Here is a 21,259-nt window from a genome sequence, read left to right as displayed (position 1 = left end):
GCAATCTTGTTCTAGCGGTTGTTTCCGTTTTCCGTAAGTAATTTGAGTATCAGTTGGCGTAGAACTCGTAGAAAACGAACTTAGCTTCGATAGATCGGGATGCGATCCACCGGCAGTACCCACTGCACCACTGCTGGTTAAACGTGTTGGCGATCTGCGTACACTCATATTTACTCCATAATGGATAATTTGTGCAGGAATATGAGTCGTCATTTGTTTGACCTAAATCTAACATTTTAATTATTTTATCAGATTGATATCAGAATCAGGGCATAGGCGAACGCTACACGTCAAAAAATATTATGATAATTATCTCGATATTTACTGATGATTCAAGAGGTAGGTTGTTATTTGTAGGATTCCATACTACTTGAGAATTATCACCGTCACTGTATGACGAAAGGTTCGTCCAAATATCTATCTTTTTAGGGTTCCGAATTTTTAGTTTCACAACGTTTTCTATAAGTTTCAATTGAATTACGGTCGACTTCTTCAACTTCCATAAAACTCAGGAGATTTTTTGCTAGCCCTAATTTCATATCCCCATGTCAATGTCATGCAAGTGCATATAAATGGAACAGATCAACATACGATTTATGATTTGGTATATAAAAAGGAGTCAAGAAGTGTTTGAGCATTTCAAAATTTGAACCGTTGCGGAGTCGAGTTCGCCTAGTCTAGGCGGATTTAGCAATGTATGGAACATTACCTAACTATAATATGTTTGTGTATGGAGCCAACAAATACTGTAGGGTTTACGAAAAATAATCTATGTTACTTAATATACAGTTTCGTTTTGTCGGATCAAATAAAGCTGTAATTTTTATAATATAAATGGATCTGATCAACATACGACTTTGGATTTGGTATATAAAACGGAGCCAACAAGTGTTTATGGGTTTCTGAATTTCGGCCGTTACGGAGTCGATTCAGTTCGAGATCTTAGCAATAAAAATGTTGAGTATATCAATTTCTCTATGAATACGTTTGGCAACGTCGCCCAAATATTTGCGCCATTGCCACTCCGGGCAAGATCTATGCAACCGGAGTCGAGTAATAAGGGGGAAAAGGTGGAGTCGGCAATGCACGGCAGTCGGGCTGGATCAACTAAGTGCCCAAGTTGGTATTTATATATATATATATATATATATATATATCATATTATAATATATAAAGCTACACTACCACTCACTCACTGACTGACTGACATCGGGTTTCTCGGAAACTACGGGGAAAGTTGGGGGGATTTCGACGTGGTCGTGTAGAGGTGCTTCCAGTGACCACCGGAAAAATATAGCGATCTCGATCATCTTCGAAAACCAAGTGGACCCCTGGAGGTGCGCAAAAACGGTGGTACCTGGAGGGGGGGTGTCTGAACAAAAAATGCTCGGAACTGGTGGCAATTACCAGGGGTGGTGGAAAAATGGGGATTTTCGCGAAAACAAGATGGCCGCCGTACTTTGCCAAAATCGCCGTTTATGAATCCTTACGTCTCAAATTTGGCACACGTGCTCTGTTCGAGCCGGCGAATCGATCGGTGCCCCGTTCAAGTGGCTCCGGGCCCCCGTTTCCAACTTCCATACAACGTAAAATCCAACGGCCCGCGGAAACGGTGCGAGTTGGGTTGGGGGTGTCGGAACTAAAAATGATCACCACCCTGGGACGCTACCAGGGAGCCATAGTGGGATGCTCGATTTTGGAATTTTTCCATTTTTGGCGCAAACATAAAAACGTAAATTTAGCCATGGTGGCACGACGGAGAAACATACAAATGACGCATTCATACTCACCCAGCTCCCAGGATATCCAGAAAAATCCGAAATCCTGAACTTTCTCACAGCCCGCGGAGACGGTCAACGGCCCGCGCAAACGGTAGCAGCTACATCTGGGGTGCTCAAACTAAACTTGTAGTAGACCTCGAGCAATTACCACAGATAGTGAAAAAAATTCAAAATGGCGGAAAAAATGGCCGCCGCCATACAAATGCTAAAATGGCCATCGCTGGTCCGATCGCGCTGAAACTTGGCACAGGGGCTTTAATCGAGCCGCACATTAAGTTGGCATACTCATAATCGAGTTTCCACCGCTGGTTTCCGAGTTTCATACAACGCAAAATTCGACGGCTCTCCGAAACGGCGCGAGATAGGTGGGGGGTGTAGAACTAAAAAATGATCAGGAAGATGGGGTGCTACCAGGGCAATCGAGAAATTTCAAATTGGACGCAATTTTTTTTCAAAAAATGGCCAATTTTTCAAAGCAAGATGGTGGCGCCGGTTCCGTCACGATCGGTCTGAAAATTGACTTCTGTGCTCTGATTGGTCAGATTTACAAAACTGCATACTCAGAATTTCTCTACGACTCCCGGTTTCCATTTTCCATACATCACGAAATTCAACGGCTCTCTGAACTGGTGGCACTTAGGTTGGGGTCACCAAGGTAAAAAATGTTTAAAAACTTGGTCCGCTTCCAGGCACATAAAAATTTTTGCTAAAAAGCGACATTTTTTTTCGAAAATTTTGTATGGAAATTTCCATAGTAGGAAGGGTAATAGGAATAGCATCGGCAAAAGACGGCACCGCGGGCTGCTTGCTACCCGCGCACCGCGCAACCTCGAGGCTCGACAGCCTCCCGGAGTAGAAAATATTTATTAACTTTTAAACTACCGTACGAACCAAGCGAGCGAAGCGAGCGAGTCACGGTAGCGGCCGGCGTAAATATTCAAATAGGTAGCGAGGAGCGAAGCGACGAGCGTGTTAGGTTAACTTTTGAACTACCTACCGCACGAGCCAAGCGAGCGAAGCGAGCGAGTCACGGCAGCGACCAGCGTAAATATTCAAATAGGTAGCGAGGAGCGAAGCGACGAGCGTGTTAGGTTAACTTATGAACTACCTACCGCACGAGCCAAGCGAGCGAAGCGAGCGAGTCACGGCAGCGACCAGCGTAAATATTCAAATAGGTAGCGAGGAGCGAAGCGACGAGCGTGTTAGGTTAACTTATGAACTACTTACCGCACGAGCCAAGCGAGCGAAGCGAGCGAGTTGCGGCAGCGGCCGGCCTAAATATTCAAATAGGTAGGCGAGGAGCGAAGCGACGAGCGTGTTAGGTTAACTCTTGAACAGTTTATTATGAAAAGTCACTGCCCGCTATCGATAAAACGTTTCAAAAATTTTACCAATATTTGAATAAGTAATTTATAAGCAGTTTAGGTAGCGAGGAGCGAAGCGACGAGCGTGTAAGGTTAACTTTTGAACTACCACACGAGCCATGCGAGCGAAGCGAGCGAGTCACGGCAGCGGCCGGCCTAAATATTCAAATAGGTAGCGAGGAGCGAAGCGACGAGCGTGTTAGGTTAACTTTTGAACTACCTATCGCACGAGCCAAGCGAGCGAAGCGAGCGAGTCGCGGCAGCGGCCGGCCTATATATTCAAATAGGTAGCGAGGAGCGAAGCGACGAGCGTGTTAGGTTAACTCTTGAACAGTTTATTATGAAAAGTCACTGCCCGCTATCGATAAGACGTTTCAAAAAATTTAACAATATTTGAATAAGTAATTTATAAGCAGTTTCGACTGACTGTAGAATCGCTGTTAGCAGATGTTACAAATGGAAAGGAAATTCGAATGCATTTTCAAATGACTGAAGATTTCTGCCCTGGGATGAGCCGCGAGCTGCTTGCAGCTCGCGCACCACGCACCCTCGAAGGTGGACAGCCCCCCGGAATAGAAAATATTTGAATGGGGAATTTATAAGCATTACCGACTGACTGTAGAATCGCTGTTAGGAGATGTAACAAATTGATAGGAAATTCGAATGCATTTTCAAATGACTGAAGATTTCTGCCCTGGGATGCTTCGCGGGCTGCTTGCAGCCCGCGCACTACGCTCCCTCGAAGGTGGACAGCCTCCCGGAGTGGAAAATACTTGAATGGGGAATTTATAAGCATTAACGACTGACTGTAGAATCGCTGTTAGCAGATGTAACAAATGGACAGAAAATTCGAATATATTTTCAAATGACTGCCCTATTGCTTCAACCCAGGGGCAAAAGGGGCTCGCGGGCTGCTTGCAGCCCGCGCACAACGCACCTTCGAAGGTCGACAGCATTCCAGAATAGAAAATATTTGAATTGGGAATTTATAAGCACTTCCGATTGACTGTGGAATCGCTGTTAGCAGAAAATTACAAATGGACTGGGAATTCTAACACATTTTCTAATGACTGCCCTATTGCTTCAACCCAGGGGCAAAAGGGGACAACGCACCTTCGAAGGTCGACAGCATTCCAGAATAGAAAATATTTGAATTTGAAATTTATAAGCACTTCCGATTGACTGTGGAATCGCTGTTTGCAGTTAATAGCAAATTGACGGGGAATTTTAATGCATTTTCAAATGACTGAAGATTTCTGTCCTGGGATGCTTCGCGGGCTGCTTGCAGCCCGCGCACTACGCTCCCTCGAAGGTGGACAGCCTCCCGGAGTGGAAAATACTTGAATGGGGAATTTATAAGCATTACCGACTGACTGTGGAATCGCTGTTAGCAGAAAATTACAAATGGACTGGGAATTCTAACACATTTTCTAATGACTGCCCTATTGCTTCAACCCAGGGGCAAAAGGGGCTCGCGGGCTGCTTGCAGCCCGCGCACAACGCACCAGCTAGTCATATATATATAAAGCTACACTACCACTCACTCACTGACTGACTGACATCGGGTTTCTCGGAAACTACGGGGAAAGTTGGGGGGATTTTGACGTGATCGTGTAGAGGTGCGCCGAGTGACCAGAGGAAAAATATAGCGATCTCGATCATCTTCGAAAACCAAGTGGACCCCTGGAGGTGCGCAAAAACGGTGATACCTGGAGGGGGGGTGTCTGAACAAAAAATGCTCAGAACTGGTGGCGATTACCAGGGGAGGTGGAAAAATGGGGATTTTCGCGAAAACAAGATGGCCGCCGTACTTTGCCAAAATCGCCGTTTATGAATCCTTACGTCTCAAATTTGGCACACGTGCTCTATTCGAGCCGGCGAATCGATCGGTGCCCCGTTCGAGTGGCTCCGGGCACCTGTTTCCAACTTCCATACAACGTAAACTCCAACGGCCTGCGGAAACGGTGTGAGTTGGGTTGGGGGTCCCGGAACTAAAAATGATCACCACCCTGGGACGCTACCAAGGAGCCATAGTGGGACGCTCGATTTTGGAATTTTTCCATTTTTGGCGCAAACATAAAAACGTAAATTTAGACGAGGTGGCGCAACGCGTTAACACACTCTCACCACGTTTGTACTCGCCCAGCTCCCAGGATATCCAGAAAAATCCGAAATCTTGAACTTTCTCACAGCCGGCGGAGACGGTCAACGGCCCGCGCAAACGGTAGCAGCTACATCTGGGGTGCTCAAACTAAACTTGTAGTAGACCTCGAGCAATTACCACAGATAGTGAAAAAAATTCAAAATGGCGGAAAAAATGGCCGCCGCCATACAAATTCTAAAATGGCCATCTCTGGTCCGATCGCGCTGAAACTTGGCACAGGGGCTTTAGTCGAGCCGCACATTGAGATGGCATACTCATAATCGAGTTTTCATCGCTGGTTTCCGAGTTTCATACAACGCGAAATTCGACGGCTCTCCAAAACGGCACCAGATAGCCGGGGGGTGTAGAACTAAAAATTGATCAGGAAGATGGGGCGCTCCCAGGGCAATCGAGAAATTTCAAATTGGACGCCATTTTTTTTTCAAAAATGGCCAATTTTTCAAAGCAAGATGGTGGCGCCGGTTACTTGACGATCGGTTTGAAAATTGACTTCTGTGCTCTTATCGGCCAGATTTACAAAACTGCATACTCAGAATCTCACTCCGACCCCTGGTTTCCATTTTCCATACATCACGAAATTCAACGGTTCTCTGAATCGGTGACAGGTAGGTCGGGGTCGCCGAAGTAAAAAATACTTCAAAACTTTGTCCGCTGCCAGGCATATAAATTTTTTTGATAAAAAGCGAAATTTTTTTTTCGAAAATTTTGTATGGAAATTTCCATAGTAGGAAGGGTAATTGAAGAGCAACGGCAAAAGACGGCACCGCGGGCTGCTTGCTGCCCGCGCACCGCGCAACTTCGAAGGCGACAGCCTCCCGTGGTAGAAAATATTATTTTGGAATTTTTCCATTTTTGGCGCAATCATAAAAACGTAAATTTAGCCAAGGTGGCGCAACGCGGAACCACACTCTCACCACGTTTGTACTCGCCCAGCTCCCAGGATATCCAGAAAAATCCGAAATCCTGAACTTTCTCACAGCCCGCGGAGACGGTCAACGGCCCGCGCAAACGGTAGCAGCTACATCTGGGGTGCTTAAACTAAACTTGTAGTAGACCTCGAGCAATTACCACAGATAGTGAAAAAAATTCAAAATGGCGGAAAAAATGGCCGCCGCCATACAAATGCTAAAACGGCCATCGCTGGTCCGATCGCGCTGAAACTTGGCACAGGGGCTTTAATTGAGCCTCACATTACGTTGGCATACTCATAATCGAGTTTCCACCGCTGGTTTCCAAGTTTCATACAACGCAAAATTCGACAGCTCTCTGAAACGGCACTAGATAGCCGGGGGGTGTAGAACTAAAAAATGATCAGGAAGATGGGGCGCTACCAGGGCAATCGAGAAATTTCAAATTGGACGCAATTTTTTTTCCAAAAATGGCCAATTTTTCAAAGCAAGATGGTGGCGCCGGTTACTTTACGATCGGTCTGAAAATTGACTTTTGTGCTCTGATCGGCCAGATTTACAAAACTGCATACTCAGAAATTCTCTCCGACCCCCGGTTTCCATTTTCCATACATCACGAAATTCAACGGCTCTCTGAACCGGTGGCAGGTAGGTCGGGGTCGCCGAAGTAAAAAATGCTTCAAAACCTGGTCCGCTTCCAGGCATATAAAAATATTTGGTAAAAAGCGAAATTTTTTTTTCTCGAAAATTTTGTATGGAAATTTCCATAGTAGGAAGGGTAATTGAATAGCAACGGCAAAAGACGGCGCCGCGGGCTGCTTGCTGCCCGCGCACCGCGCAACCTCGAAGGTCGACAGCCTCCCGGAGTAGAAAATATTTATTAACTTTTGAACTACCGCACGAGCCAAGCGAGCGAAGCGAGCGAATCACGGCAGCAGCTGGCGTAAATATTTAAATAGGTAGCGAGGAGCGAAGCGACGAGCGTGTTAGGTTAACTTTTGAACTACTGCACTAGCCAAGCGAGTGAAGCGAGCAAGTCACGTCAGCGGCCGGCGTAAATATTCAAAGAAGTAGCGAGGAGCGAAGCGACGAGCGAGTTAGGTTAACTTTTGAACTACCGCACTAGCTAAGCGAGCGAAGCGAGCAAGTCACGTCAGCGGCCGGCGTAAATATTGAAAGAAGTAGCGACGAGCGAAGCGACGAGCGAGTTAGGTTAACTTTTGAACTACTGCACTAGCCAAGCGAGCGAAGCGAGCAAGTCACGTCAGCGGCCGGCGTAAATATTCAAATAGGTAGCGAGGAGCGATTAAGCGACGAGCGTGTTAAGTAAACTCTTGAACAGAAGCGACTTTAGGGCGATTCCCACTCAAACAAAAAAACTACGTAGGTTAAAAACTATTAAAACTACGTTAAAAAAACTGACTTCAAAAACGGAAAAGTAGGTTCTTATTTTTAGTGCCGAAAACATAATGATTTTGATTTTAAACGAAGCTACTAAAAAGACTGAAGTTTTCAATACGTAATAATATATTCATCTTCACACATTTATTGAGTGAATGAGCCAATCGTTCACGCTTTATATGCGTAGGAGGACTTACACCAAGAGTAGTGTAGTTTTTGTATCGAAAATAGCCAATTTTTTGTATTGCGAATAATGTAATTGAATTGCAAGTAGGTAGTTCTTGTATCGAAATAATCGTAGTTCTTGTATCAAAAAATAGCGTAGTTTAATAAGTGCTTGATGCTTGGCACCGACTTCAAACCCATATAGTGAATAACACAACTAAATAATATGTAGTAATTAATTATTTTTTACTTTTCCGTTTTTGAAGTCGGTTTTTTTAAAGTAGTTATTTTTATAGTGTAACGATATCTTATTCGATACACCCTTTGACTGTAGTCCTATGGCTTTCACTTAGATATTTTTAGTGCCGAAAGCATAATGAATTTGATTTTAAACGACGCTACTAAAAAGACTTGAAGTTTTCAATATGTTTTATACATCTTCACACATTTATTGTCTTGAACAGTTTATTATGAAAAGTCACCGCTATTGATTAGACACATCAAAAAAATAAAATTCGGGATCACGTTTCAAAAATTCAATCAATATTTGAATAAGTAATTTATAAGCAGTTTCGACTGACTGTAGAATCGCTGTTAGCAGATGTTACAAATGGAAAGGAAATTCAAATGCATTTTCAAATGACTGAAAATTTCTGCCCTGGGATGAGCCGCGAGCTGCTTGCAGCTCGCGCACCACGCAACCTCGAAGGTGGACAGCCTCCCGGAGTGGAAAATACTTGAATGGGGAATTTATAAGCATTAACGACTGACTGTAGAATCACTGTTAGCAGATGTAACAAATGGACAGAAAATTCGAATATATTTTCAAATGACTGCCCTATTGCTTCAACCCAGGGGCAAAAGGGGCTCGCGGGCTGTTTGCAGCCCGCGCACAACGCACCTTCGAAGGTCGACAGCATTCCAGAATAGAAAATATTTGAATTGGGAATTTATAAGCACTTCCGAGTTCCGATTGACTGTGGAATCGCTGTTAGCAGAAAATTACAAATGGACAGGGTATTACAATTCATTTTCAAATGACTGAAGTTGTCTGCCCTGGGATGCCCCTCGAAGGTGGACAGCCCCCCGGAGTGGAAAATACTTGAATGGGGAATTTATAAGCATTACCGACTGACTGTAGATTCGCTGTTAGCAGAAAATTACAAATGGACTGGGAATTCTAACACATTTTCTAATGACTGCCCTATTGCTTCAACCCAGGGGCGAAAGGGGCTCGCGGGCTGCTTGCAGCCCGCGCACAACGCACCAGCTAGTATATATATAAAACTCAAAGGTGACTGATATAGTGATCTATCAACGCACAGCCCAAACCGCTGGACGTATCGGGCTGAAATTTGGCATGAAGGTAGATGTCATAAAATAGGGGATGTAAACTTATACCATGAAAATGTATCTTTTCCACGCAAGCGTAGCTGCGAGCAACAGCTAGTTTATGTATAAGTTTGCTCGCCAGGCCTGCACTGGGTGTCCATGTTCCTGTGGCTGATATCGCCCAAGAACGTGTTCCACGGGGAGCGCATCAGCCGCCCGCGCAAGGCCTACCTCGCGGCGCTCATCGCATTCGTCTACGTGTTCGCGTACGTCAACCTGCAGGAGCTCAACCATAGGCAGAAAATGGTGAGTGTTTAAACATAGGCTAACAAGAACCTCTTACTTTTTATAGGCAGAAAATGGTGAGGGTAGTTGGATTTTTTTTGGTGGGGGTAGTTTTGAAAATTACCATTTTTTTTTTATTTTAGCATAAAAAATCTAAAAAGTAAAGACATCGGCAGAAAATGGTGAGGCGTTTGATGAGGAGTAGATTTGGATTATTTTATTGGCGGTGTGTGGTGAGGGTAGGATTTTTTGCGGGTAGTTTTGAAAATTAACAAATTTTTATTAATTTTAATAGTCAGCCTAAAGATATATATATTTAAATTTGATATTTTAATATATTGAATTAAATATTCAATTCAGACGTCCGCCCCGGATTGGTATGAAAGGGCTTAAGTCCCGCCTCGTGATTGAATTATTTCTATTCTTTATAAATTTATAATTTGTTTTTTTTTCCAGGTGATATTCTACTGCGTGATGTGCGTAGAGAACATGGTGCTAGTGACGGCCTGGTGGTGGGCCGGTGCCCCGAGAGGCCCGCCGCCGGCCCGCCTCGCGCCCGCCGCAGCGGCTGCCTTCCTGGCGGGCCTCGCTGCTATGTCCCTGTACTACCGGTTAGTGACCCCGGCTATCGTACTATCCCTGGGGGGGTTTTACTCTTGACCCCGGCTATCGTACTATCCCGGGGGGGTTTCACTCTTGGCCCCGGCTATTGTACTATCCCAGGGGGGTTTCACTCTTGACCCCGGCTATCGTACTATCCCAAGGGGGTTTCACTCTTGACCCCGGCTATCGTACTATCCCAGGGGGGTTTCACTCTTGACCCCGGCTATCGTACTATCCCGGGGGGGTTTCACTCATGGCCCCGTCTATTGTACTATCCCAGGGGGGTTTCACTATTGGCCCCGGCTATTGTACTATCTCAAGGGGGTTTCACTCTTGACCCCGGCTATCGTACTATCCGAGGGGGGATTCACTCTTGACCCCGGCTATCGTACTATCCCAGGGGGGTTTCACTCTTGACCCCGGCTATCGTACTATCCCAGGGGGGTTTCACTCTTGACCCCGGCTATCGTACTATCCCGGGGGGGTTTCACTCATGGCCCCGTCTATTGTACTATCCCAGGGGGGTTTCACTATTGGCCCCGGCTATTGTACTATCTCAAGGGGGTTTCACTCTTGACCCCGGCTGCCGTACTATCCCAGGGGGGTTTCACTCTTGACCCCGGCTTTCGTACTATCCCAGGGGGGTTTCACTATTGGCCCCGGCTATTGTACTATCTCAAGGGGGTTTCACTCTTGACCCCGGCTATCGTACTATCCGAGGGGGGATTCACTCTTGACCCCGGCTATCGTACTATCCGAGGGGGGATTCACTCTTGACCCCGGCCATCGTACTATCCCAGGGGAGTTTCACTCTTTACCCCGGCTATCGTACTATCCCAAGGGGGTTTCACTCTTGACCCCGGCTATCGTACTATCCCAGGGGGGTTTCACTCTTGGCCCCGGCTATCGTACTATCCGAGGGGGGATTCACTCTTGACCCCGGCCATCGTACTATCCCAGGGGAGTTTCACTCTTTACCCCGGCTATCGTACTATCCGAGGGGGGATTCACTCTTGACCCCGGCTATCGTACTATCCCAGGGGGGTTTCACTCTTGACCCCGGCTATCGTACTATCCCAAGGGGGTTTCACTCTTGACCCAGGGGAGTTTCACTCTTGACCCCGGCTATCGTACTCACTCTTGACCCCGGCTATCGTACTATCCCAGGGGGGTTTCACTATTGACCCCGGCTATCGTACTATCCGAGGGGGGATTCACTCTTGACCCCGGCCATCGTACTATCCCAGGGGAGTTTCACTCTTGACCCCGGCTATCGTACTCACTCTTGACCCCGGCTATCGTACTATCCGAGGGGGGATTCACTCTTGACCCCGGCCATCGTACTATCCCAGGGGAGTTTCACTCTTGACCCCGGCTATCGTACTCACTCTTGACCCCGGCTATCGTACTATCCGAGGGGGGATTCACTCTTGACCCCGGCTATCGTACTATCCGAGGGGGGATTCACTCTTGACCCCGGCCATCGTACTATCCCAAGGGGGTTTCACTCTTGACCCAGGGGAGTTTCACTCTTGACCCCGGCTATCGTACTATCCGAGGGGGGATTTACTCTTGACCCCGGCCATCGTACTATCCGAGGGGGGATTCACTCTTGACCCCGGCCATCGTACTATCCCAGGGGAATTTTACTCTTGACCCCGGCTATCGTACTATCCCAGAGGGGGATTCACTCTTGACCCCGGCTATCGTACTATCCCAGGGGAGTTTCACTCTTGACCCCGGCTATCGTACTATCCCAGGGGGGTTTCACTCTTGACCCCGGCCATCGTACTATCCCAGGGGAGTTTCACTCTTGACCCCGGCTATCGTACTATCCCAGGGGGGTTTCACTCTTTACCCCGGCTATCGTACTATCCGAGGGGGGATTCACTCTTGACCCCGGCCATCGTACTCACTCTTGACCCCGGCTATCGTACTATCCCAGGGGGGATTCACTCTTGACCCCGGCTATCGTAGTATCCCAGGGGGGTTTCACTCTTGACCCCGGCTGCCGTACTATCCCAGGGGGGTTTCACTCGTGACCCCGGCTATCGTACTATCCCAGGGGGGTTTCACTCTTGACCCCGGCCATCGTACTATCCCAGGGGGGTTTCACTATTGGCCCCGGCTATTGTACTATCTCAAGGGGGTTTCACTCTTGACCCCGGCTATCGTACTATCCGAGGGGGGTTTCACTCTTGACCCCGGCTATCGTACTATCCCAGGGGGGTTTCACTCTTGACCCCGGCCATCGTACTATCCCAGGGGAGTTTCACTCTTTACCCCGGCTATCGTACTATCCGAGGGGGATTCACTCTTGACCCCGGCTATCGTACTCACTCTTGACCCCGGCTATCGTACTATCCGAGGGGGGATTCACTCTTGACCCCGGCTATCGTACTATCCGAGGGGGGATTCACTCTTGACCCCGGCTATCGTAGTATCCCAGGGGGGTTTCACTCTTGACCCCGGCTATCGTACTATCCCAGGGGGGTTTCACTCTTGACCCCGGCCATCGTACTATCCCAGAGGGGGATTCACTCTTGACCCCGGCTATCGTACTATCCCAAGGGGGTTTCACTCTTGACCCAGGGGAGTTTCACTCTTGACCCCGGCTATCGTACTCACTCTTGACCCCGGCTATCGTACTATCCCAGGGGAATTTCACTCTTGACCCCGGCTATCGTACTATCCCAGGGGGGTTTCACTCTTGACCCCGGCTATCGTACTATCCCAGGGGGGTTTCACTCTTGACCCCGGCTATCGTACTATCCCAAGGGGGTTTCACTCTTGACCCCGGCTGCCGTACTATCTCAGGGGGGTTTCACTCTTGACCCCGGCTATCGTACTATCCCAGGGGGGTTTCACTCTTGACCCCGGCTATCGTACTATCCCAGGGGGGTTTCACTCTTGACCCCGGCCATCGTACTATCCCAGAGGGGGATTCACTCATGACCCCGGCTATCGTACTCACTCTTGACTCCGGCTATCGTACTATCCCAAGGGGGATTCACTCTTGACCCCGGCTATCGTACTATCCCGGGGGGGTTTCACTATTGGCCCCGGCTATTGTACTATCCCAAGGGGGTTTCACTCTTGACCCCGGCTATCGTACTATCCCAGGGGAATTTCACTCTTGATCCCGGCTATCGTACTATCCGAGGGGGGATTTACTCTTGACCCCGGCCATCGTACTATCTTGACCCCGGCCATCGTACTATCCCAAGGGGGTTTCACTCTTGACCCCGGCTATCGTACTATCCCGGGGGGGTTTCACTATTGGCCCCGGCTGCCGTACTATCCCAAGGGGGTTTCACTCTTGACCCCCGCCATCGTACTATCCCAGGGGAGTTTCACTCTTGACCCCGGCTATCGTACTATCCCAGGGGGGTTTCAGTCTTGACCCCGGCTATTGTACTATCCCAAGGGGGTTTCACTCTTGACCCTGGCTATCGTACTATCCCAGGGGAATTTCACTCTTGACCCCGGCTATCGTACTATCCCAAGGGGGTTTCACTCTTGACCCCGGCTGCCGTACTATCCCAAGGGGGTTTCACTCTTGACCCCCGCCATCGTACTATCCCAGGGGAGTTTCACTCTTGACCCCGGCTATCGTACTATCCCAGGGGGGTTTCAGTCTTGACCCCGGCTATCGTACTATCCCAAGGGGGTTTCACTCTTGACCCCGGCTGCCGTACTATCCCGGGGGGGTTTCACTATTGGCCCCGGCTATTGTACTATCCCAAGGGGGTTTCACTCTTGACCCCGGCTATCGTACTATCCCAGGGGAATTTCACTCTTGATCCCGGCTATCGTACTATCCGAGGAGGGATTTACTCTTGACCCCGGCCATCGTACTATCCGTGGGGGGATTCACTCTTGACCCCGGCTATCGTACTATCCGAGGGGGGATTCACTCTTGACCCCGGCCATCGTACTATCCCAAGGGGGTTTCACTCTTGACCCAGGGGAGTTTCACTCTTGACTCCGGCTATCGTACTATCCCAAGGGGGATTCACTCTTGACCCCGGCTATCGTACTATCCCGGGGGGGTTTCACTATTGGCCCCGGCTATTGTACTATCCCAAGGGGGTTTCACTCTTGACCCCGGCTATCGTACTATCCCGGGGGGGTTTCACTATTGGCCCCGGCTATTGTACTATCCCAAGGGGGTTTCACTCTTGACCCTGGCTATCGTACTATCCCAGGGGAATTTCACTCTTGACCCCGGCTATCGTACTATCCCAAGGGGGTTTCACTCTTGACCCCGGCTGCCGTACTATCCCGGGGGGGTTTCACTCTTGACCCCGGCTATCGTACTATCCCAAGGGGGTTTCACTCTTGACCCCGGCTGCCGTACTATCCCGGGGGGGTTTCACTATTGGCCCCGGCTATTGTACTATCCCAAGGGGGTTTCACTCTTGACCCCGGCTATCGTACTATCCCAGGGGAATTTCACTCTTGATCCCGGCTATCGTACTATCCGAGGAGGGATTTACTCTTGACCCCGGCCATCGTACTATCCGTGGGGGGATTCACTCTTGACCCCGGCTATCGTACTATCCGAGGGGGGATTCACTCTTGACCCCGGCCATCGTACTATCCCAAGGGGGTTTCACTCTTGACCCAGGGGAGTTTCACTCTTGACTCCGGCTATCGTACTATCCCAAGGGGGATTCACTCTTGACCCCGGCTATCGTACTATCCCGGGGGGGTTTCACTATTGGCCCCGGCTATTGTACTATCCCAAGGGGGTTTCACTCTTGACCCCGGCTATCGTACTATCCGAGGGGGGATTTACTCTTGACCCCGGCCATCGTACTATCCCAGAGGGGGATTCACTCTTGACCCCGGCTATTGTACTATCCCAAGGGGGTTTCACTCTTGACCCTGGCTATCGTACTATCCCAGGGGAATTTCACTCTTGACCCCGGCTATCGTACTATCCCGGGGGGGTTTCACTATTGGCCCCGGCTATTGTACTATCCCAAGGGGGTTTCACTCTTGACCCCGGCTATCGTACTATCCGAGGGGGGATTTACTCTTGACCCCGGCCATCGTACTATCCCAGAGGGGGTTTCACTCTTGACCCCGGCTGCCGTACTATCCGAGGGGGGTTTCACTCTTGACCCCGGCCATCGTACTATCCCAGGGGAGTTTCACTCTTTACCCCGGCTATCGTACTATCCGAGGGGGATTCACTCTTGACCCCGGCTATCGTACTCACTCTTGACCCCGGCTATCGTACTATCCGAGGGGGGATTCACTCTTGACCCCGGCTATCGTACTATCCCAGGGGAGTTTCACTCTTGACCCCGGCTATCGTACTATCCCAGGGGGGTTTCACTCTTGACCCCGGCCATCGTACTATCCCAGGGGAGTTTCACTCTTGACCCCGGCTATCGTACTATCCCAGGGGGGTTTCACTCTTGACCCCGGCCATCGTACTATCCCAGGGGAGTTTCACTCTTGACCCCGGCTATCGTACTATCCCAGGGGGGTTTCACTCTTTACCCCGGCTATCGTACTATCCGAGGGGGGATTCACTCTTGACCCCGGCTATCGTACTCACTCTTGACCCCGGCTATCGTACTATCCCAGGGGGGATTCACTCTTGACCCCGGCTATCGTAGTATCCCAGGGGGGTTTCACTCTTGACCCCGGCTGCCGTACTATCCCAGGGGGGTTTCACTCGTGACCCCGGCTATCGTACTATCCCAGGGGGGTTTCACTCTTGACCCCGGCCATCGTACTATCCCAGGGGAGTTTCACTCTTGACCCCGGCTATCGTACTATCCCAGGGGGGTTTCACTCTTGACCCCGGCCATCGTACTATCCCAGGGGAGTTTCACTCTTTACCCCGGCTATTGTACTATCCGAGGGGGATTCACTCTTGACCCCGGCTATCGTACTCACTCTTGACCCCGGCTATCGTACTATCCGAGGGGGGATTCACTCTTGACCCCGGCTATCGTACTATCCGAGGGGGGATTCACTCTTGACCCCGGCTATCGTAGTATCCCAGGGGGGTTTCACTCTTGACCCCGGCTATCGTACTATCCCAGGGGAGTTTCACTCTTTACCCCGGCTATCGTACTATCCCAGGGGGGATTCATTCTTGACCCCGGCTATCGTAGTATCCCAGGGGGGTTTCACTCTTGACCCCGGCTGCCGTACTATCCCAGGGGGGTTTCACTCTTGACCCCGGCTATCGTACTATCCCAGGGGGGTTTCACTCTTGACCCCGGCCATCGTACTATCCCAGGGGAGTTTCACTCTTGACCCCGGCTATCGTACTATCCCAGGGGGGTTTCACTCTTGACCCCGGCCATCGTACTATCCCAGGGGAGTTTCACTCTTGACCCCGGCTATCGTACTATCCCAGGGGGGTTTCACTCTTGACCCCGGCTATCGTACTATCCCAAGGGGGTTTCACTCTTGACCCCGGCTGCCGTACTATCCCAGGGGGGTTTCACTCTTGACCCCGGCTATCGTACTATCTCAGGGGGGTTTCACTCTTGACCCCGGCCATCAAACTCAAACAAACAAACTCAAACATTCATTTATTCAATTAGACTACTATTTAGTAGCACTTTCGAATCGTCATTACATAGTTAAGTATTTTTAACATTTACCACCGATTCGGAAAGCAGTATCTATGGAGAAGAATCGGCAAGAAACTCCATAGTTGCTCTTTTAAAAGCATGTCAATATTACATAATATACAGTAACTTATATCTAACTACATATTATATCATAATATGCCAAAGAACTGTCCTGTGGTTTTTACGCGACAACCCTCCATGGATTTTTATCGTCCATATATTCCTGAATACTGTAGTACGCTCTCTGAACTAGTACATTTTTTATATAAGTTTTAAATTTAGAACTACTAAACTCTTTAATATTATGAGGAATTCTATTGTAAAAGCGTATACCTTGACCCATAAATGAATTTTTAACTTTAGCTAATCGGAAAAATGGCATTTCAATTCTATTCCTGTTCCTTGTGCCATAATCGTGTCTATCTCCTACTCTTGTGTGTAAGTCGGAGCTTTTGTGTACATACAAAATATTATTAAATATATACTGTGATGGTACAGTAAGGATACCAGTATTCTTAAAATGATCTCTTAGTGAGTCCCGAGCACGTAAATTATATATAGAGCGAATGGCTCTTTTCTGTAAGATAAATATAGTTTCTATATCTGCAGCCCTGCCCCACAGTAGAATTCCATAGGACATAATGCTATGAAAGTAGCTGAAATAAACCAATCTAGCCGTATCTTCATCGGTGAGATGCCTTATTTTTCGGACTGCATATGCAGCTGAACTGAGCTTACCTGCAGCGGTGTTGACATGGGCTCCCCACTGTAGTTTCTCGTCCAATGTAAACCCTAGAAATACAGTAGACTCAGTAGGATGCAATACCTCCCCGTTCAAGGTAATATCTCTGTTCAACTTTTTTACGTTAGGAAGTAAAAATTCAACACAAGTGGTTTTTTTGGCATTTAATAATAAATTATTGGCAGTAAACCATTCAGATATGTGTAAAAGAGCACTGTTCACTTCGTCAACATTTGGGTCATGCCTATCCACATTAAAAATTAATGAGGTATCATCTGCAAACAGAACTATTTCACACCTATCCTGCACACCAAACCATCCTAATAGGGAAGATCATTGATATATACCAAGAACAAGAAGGGACCTAAAATTGACCCTTGTGGAACACCAATGTTAATTGACGCACCGCTAGAACGTTCTCCATCAACAACTACAGTCTGAATCCTATCATACAGGTATGACGCTATGAGGTTCTGGGCTTTTCCTTTAATTCCATAGTGATTAAGTTTACGTAACAAAGTACAATGTTCAACGCAGTCAAATGCTTTGGAGAGGTCACAAAATATCCCCAGAGCATTTTTTGAGTTTTCCCATGCTTTATATATATGTGTTAGAAGTGCAACTCCAGCATCTGTGGTTGAGCGCCCCTTTGTGAAACCAAACTGTTTGGTGTGCAGTAAATTATTAGATGCAAAATGACTACTCAATTGGTTTAATATTAACTTCTCGAATACCTTACTTAATGTTGGTAAAATAGAGATAGGTCTATAATTGTTACAGTCTTCTTGATCGCCCTTCTTAAATAGAGGTATAACTTTACTAAGCTTTAGTAAATTAGGAAATGTACCATAGTCACAACACTTATTAAATATGAAAGCTAAATTTTTCGCAATATTTTCTATTATATTATTAACTAAATTTACGGACATTCCCCAAAGATCACAAGTATTTTTTAGATTAAGCGTCTTAAAGGCAGTAACAATATCACTAGCAGTTACGTGTCGTAATTCAAATAATGTACTGCACCCCGCAACATGGTCCCTCAAAAAGGACACTACTGAAGAATTCTTCAAAAGCAAGCGCAACATGAAACAACCCTGTCATTATTTACAAGTTTTATGGTATTACTTGATTTGCTTTTACCCATTTCACCGTTAATAATAGACCAAACTGTTTTAACTTTATTACCAGAGTCGCGTATTTTATCTTTGATATACAAACGCTTTGCAGTAAAACAAACTTTTTTAAAAAATTTTGAGTAATTTCTAACATAACTAAGGAAAGATGGGTCTTTACTATATTGCTTCATACCATATAATTCATAAAGAATGTTCCTGCACCTATGTATACTAGCTGTCGCCCATTTACTAAATGGTAAATCCTTGGTAATATTTAAAGATTTAACTTTAAATATTTTTTCAAATTCATTATGTACTAAATTAAAAAGATTTTTAAACATTTCACAAGGACTATTAGGAAAGGATTGATCATTTAGTACGGGCAGGTTTTTATTAATATTACTCCTAAATTTATTAATGCCTTTTTTAGTTATAGGCCTAACATTAATCCTTTTAAATGTAGGTATGCAATCCCATTCAAAAACTACTTTCTGGCCACAGTGATCCGAAGTCAATGTATTGAGAATATTTTTCTCTAAACAGATGCAGTCACAGTATATATTATCAATACAGGTTGCAGAAGTAGGTGTAATTCGTGTGGGTTCGTTAAAAAGTTTATATAGATTAAATGACTGAAATAAATTAACAATTCGTGTAGCCGTTTGTGTTTGTAAAAGTAAATCAATATTAAAATCGCCACATACTATAACTTTTTTTTTACTCCTGCTTAGACGCTTTAATATTTCTTCCATGACTGTCTCAAACATATTATAGTCACTGGAAGGGGGTCTATAAACGCAAACAATAATATAACGCTCCAGCTCCACACAGGACAGTTCAATGGTCCGTTCTACAGAAAGACTAACAATGTCAGTTCGTTCTTTACATTTTACACTATCATGTACAAAAATAACAGAACCTCCGTGAATAGCCTGTGTCCTAAAGTATATACTTTTTAATTTGTAATTTTCAATATTTACTAACGACTGACATTGTTTAAGCCAATGTTCTGTTACACAAAATATTCTAATATTGTTATCATTCAGAAACAATTCTATTTCTAACAATTTGCTAGCCAAGCCTTGAATATTTTGATGCACAATGGAAAAAGTCTGCTTAGCTGTTGTCTTATATACTAGTTTAAATCTGGCTTAGGGCTAGATTGTCTGTCAACACTTAACCTAGGTTGATGTATATAATTACTACTACATAAAATTATAGTAGATCGATGGTCTGATACCGAACATGTACCAGACTGGTTAATATTATATGCTGTTAACATAGCAAGTTCTCGCTTATATCTAAATGGCAGATACACTGTATCCTTTGTCAAACAAAAAGATTTTGTACAAGAATTAAGGTCAAAATATATAAATGCATCACTATGATGATTTGTTAAATTATATAATTTTAAGTTAATATTATAGATAAATTTATTTTGATTTTGTGTCAAACCAGGCAAATATGGTAATGTACACAACATAAATTTGCATTTTGTCTCACTACTAATTTTTAACATTTTTTGAAATCCTATATCAATGTCATGTTTATTTAATTTAAAACTATCTCCATATAATATAATAACAATACTATTTTCATTAAAACTAAAATTATCTAATGAATTCATGATATATGTAAATGAACTATTAGGAGTACAAAAATTAGTTACTTTATGCCCCAAATTGTTAAGCAAAGCGCCAAATCCCTGACCTATATTATCTGACAACACAATAATTTCCTGCATAGAAAGATGTTTCGTTTTAGTAGATGGAATTGTTGCCGTTGATTGAATACTATGTATATCAGTGCAGTCAATGGACTTATGGGGCGACGGTTGCTCATTGTCACTTATGGAACACCTACATACATAGTTATTGGTCAGAGACTCGAAGCGATCCATATTTTCATTACTCAACTTTATTAAGTAAGAGTCTATTTTCTCCTTCAGTTCAAAAGTTTCTACTTCATATAACATTTTATAATGTTCTAAGTCCCTATGATAACTATCTAACTCTTTCACAAGACTGTTATTTTTATTTTGTAATTGTACTACATTTTTCCATGAAAATCTATTTCTAATAATTGATTTTGTACGTTTTATAAACTTACATAATTTAAGATATTTTTTCAATTTGTTATGTGAATTGAACTTAATGTTCCTACTGTTTTCAAAGCCACTTAACTGTCCACATTCAACCAGTTCACCATAAAGACTGTTGGATGAATTGCATAGCCGCTTGGAGTTAGGTTTAGAGACATTTATTTTAAAAGAATTTTACAATTCACTTATTCTAATTCAATAGTGTTAACTTGTACACCTTGACAAAAATGTTAAAAACTTGCGGGTGAGCGGAGAACTACTCTGTACAATAATATCGTCTTATGACGGTATGGCTGTGTTCGTAAGGAATGCTAACGCGGATATAAATCAACTAAATGTGACATCGAGTGCATGAACTAAAATAAATATTAATTGTAAATTTATTTAAACATTTAGTGTAAATGACTTAACTATTTAAAGTAATTTTACAATCTTGAATATATACACTCTTGTTTGTTTTTTTTTTTTGTTTTTTACTTTATATAATAATTCATAATATTATGTTATAATGGTTTTTACTCTTTTGATTATTTTTGTATATATACTTTTTATGTTATAATTAACACTTTATACTATAATATATTTTTTTTTATTTTTATTTTTTATTTTTTTTTTAACTAGTGACTGTGATAAGAGTACTTTGTGATCGTTGTTATTTTTCTTTATATTGCTGATTTTATTTCAGTTATT

General features: G+C 45.3%; 1 protein-coding gene across 1 annotated transcript in view; it reads left to right on the top strand.

The window, feature by feature from the left end:
• LOC123702043 overlaps window positions 1-21,259 on the top strand; it is a 51,933-nt gene that overhangs the window by 20,040 nt on the left and 10,634 nt on the right. Inside the window, exons 7-8 of the mRNA XM_045649706.1 lie at window positions 9,258-9,421; window positions 9,857-10,011. Coding sequence (XP_045505662.1) covers window positions 9,258-9,421; window positions 9,857-10,011 — 319 coding nt within the window. The remainder of the gene's footprint in view (window positions 1-9,257; window positions 9,422-9,856; window positions 10,012-21,259) is intronic.

Source organism: Colias croceus, chromosome 22 (assembly GCF_905220415.1).
Source record: "Colias croceus chromosome 22, ilColCroc2.1".
In the NCBI taxonomy this organism is placed as follows: domain Eukaryota; kingdom Metazoa; phylum Arthropoda; class Insecta; order Lepidoptera; family Pieridae; genus Colias; species Colias croceus.
This window is presented reverse-complemented; position numbering and strand designations above follow the sequence as displayed.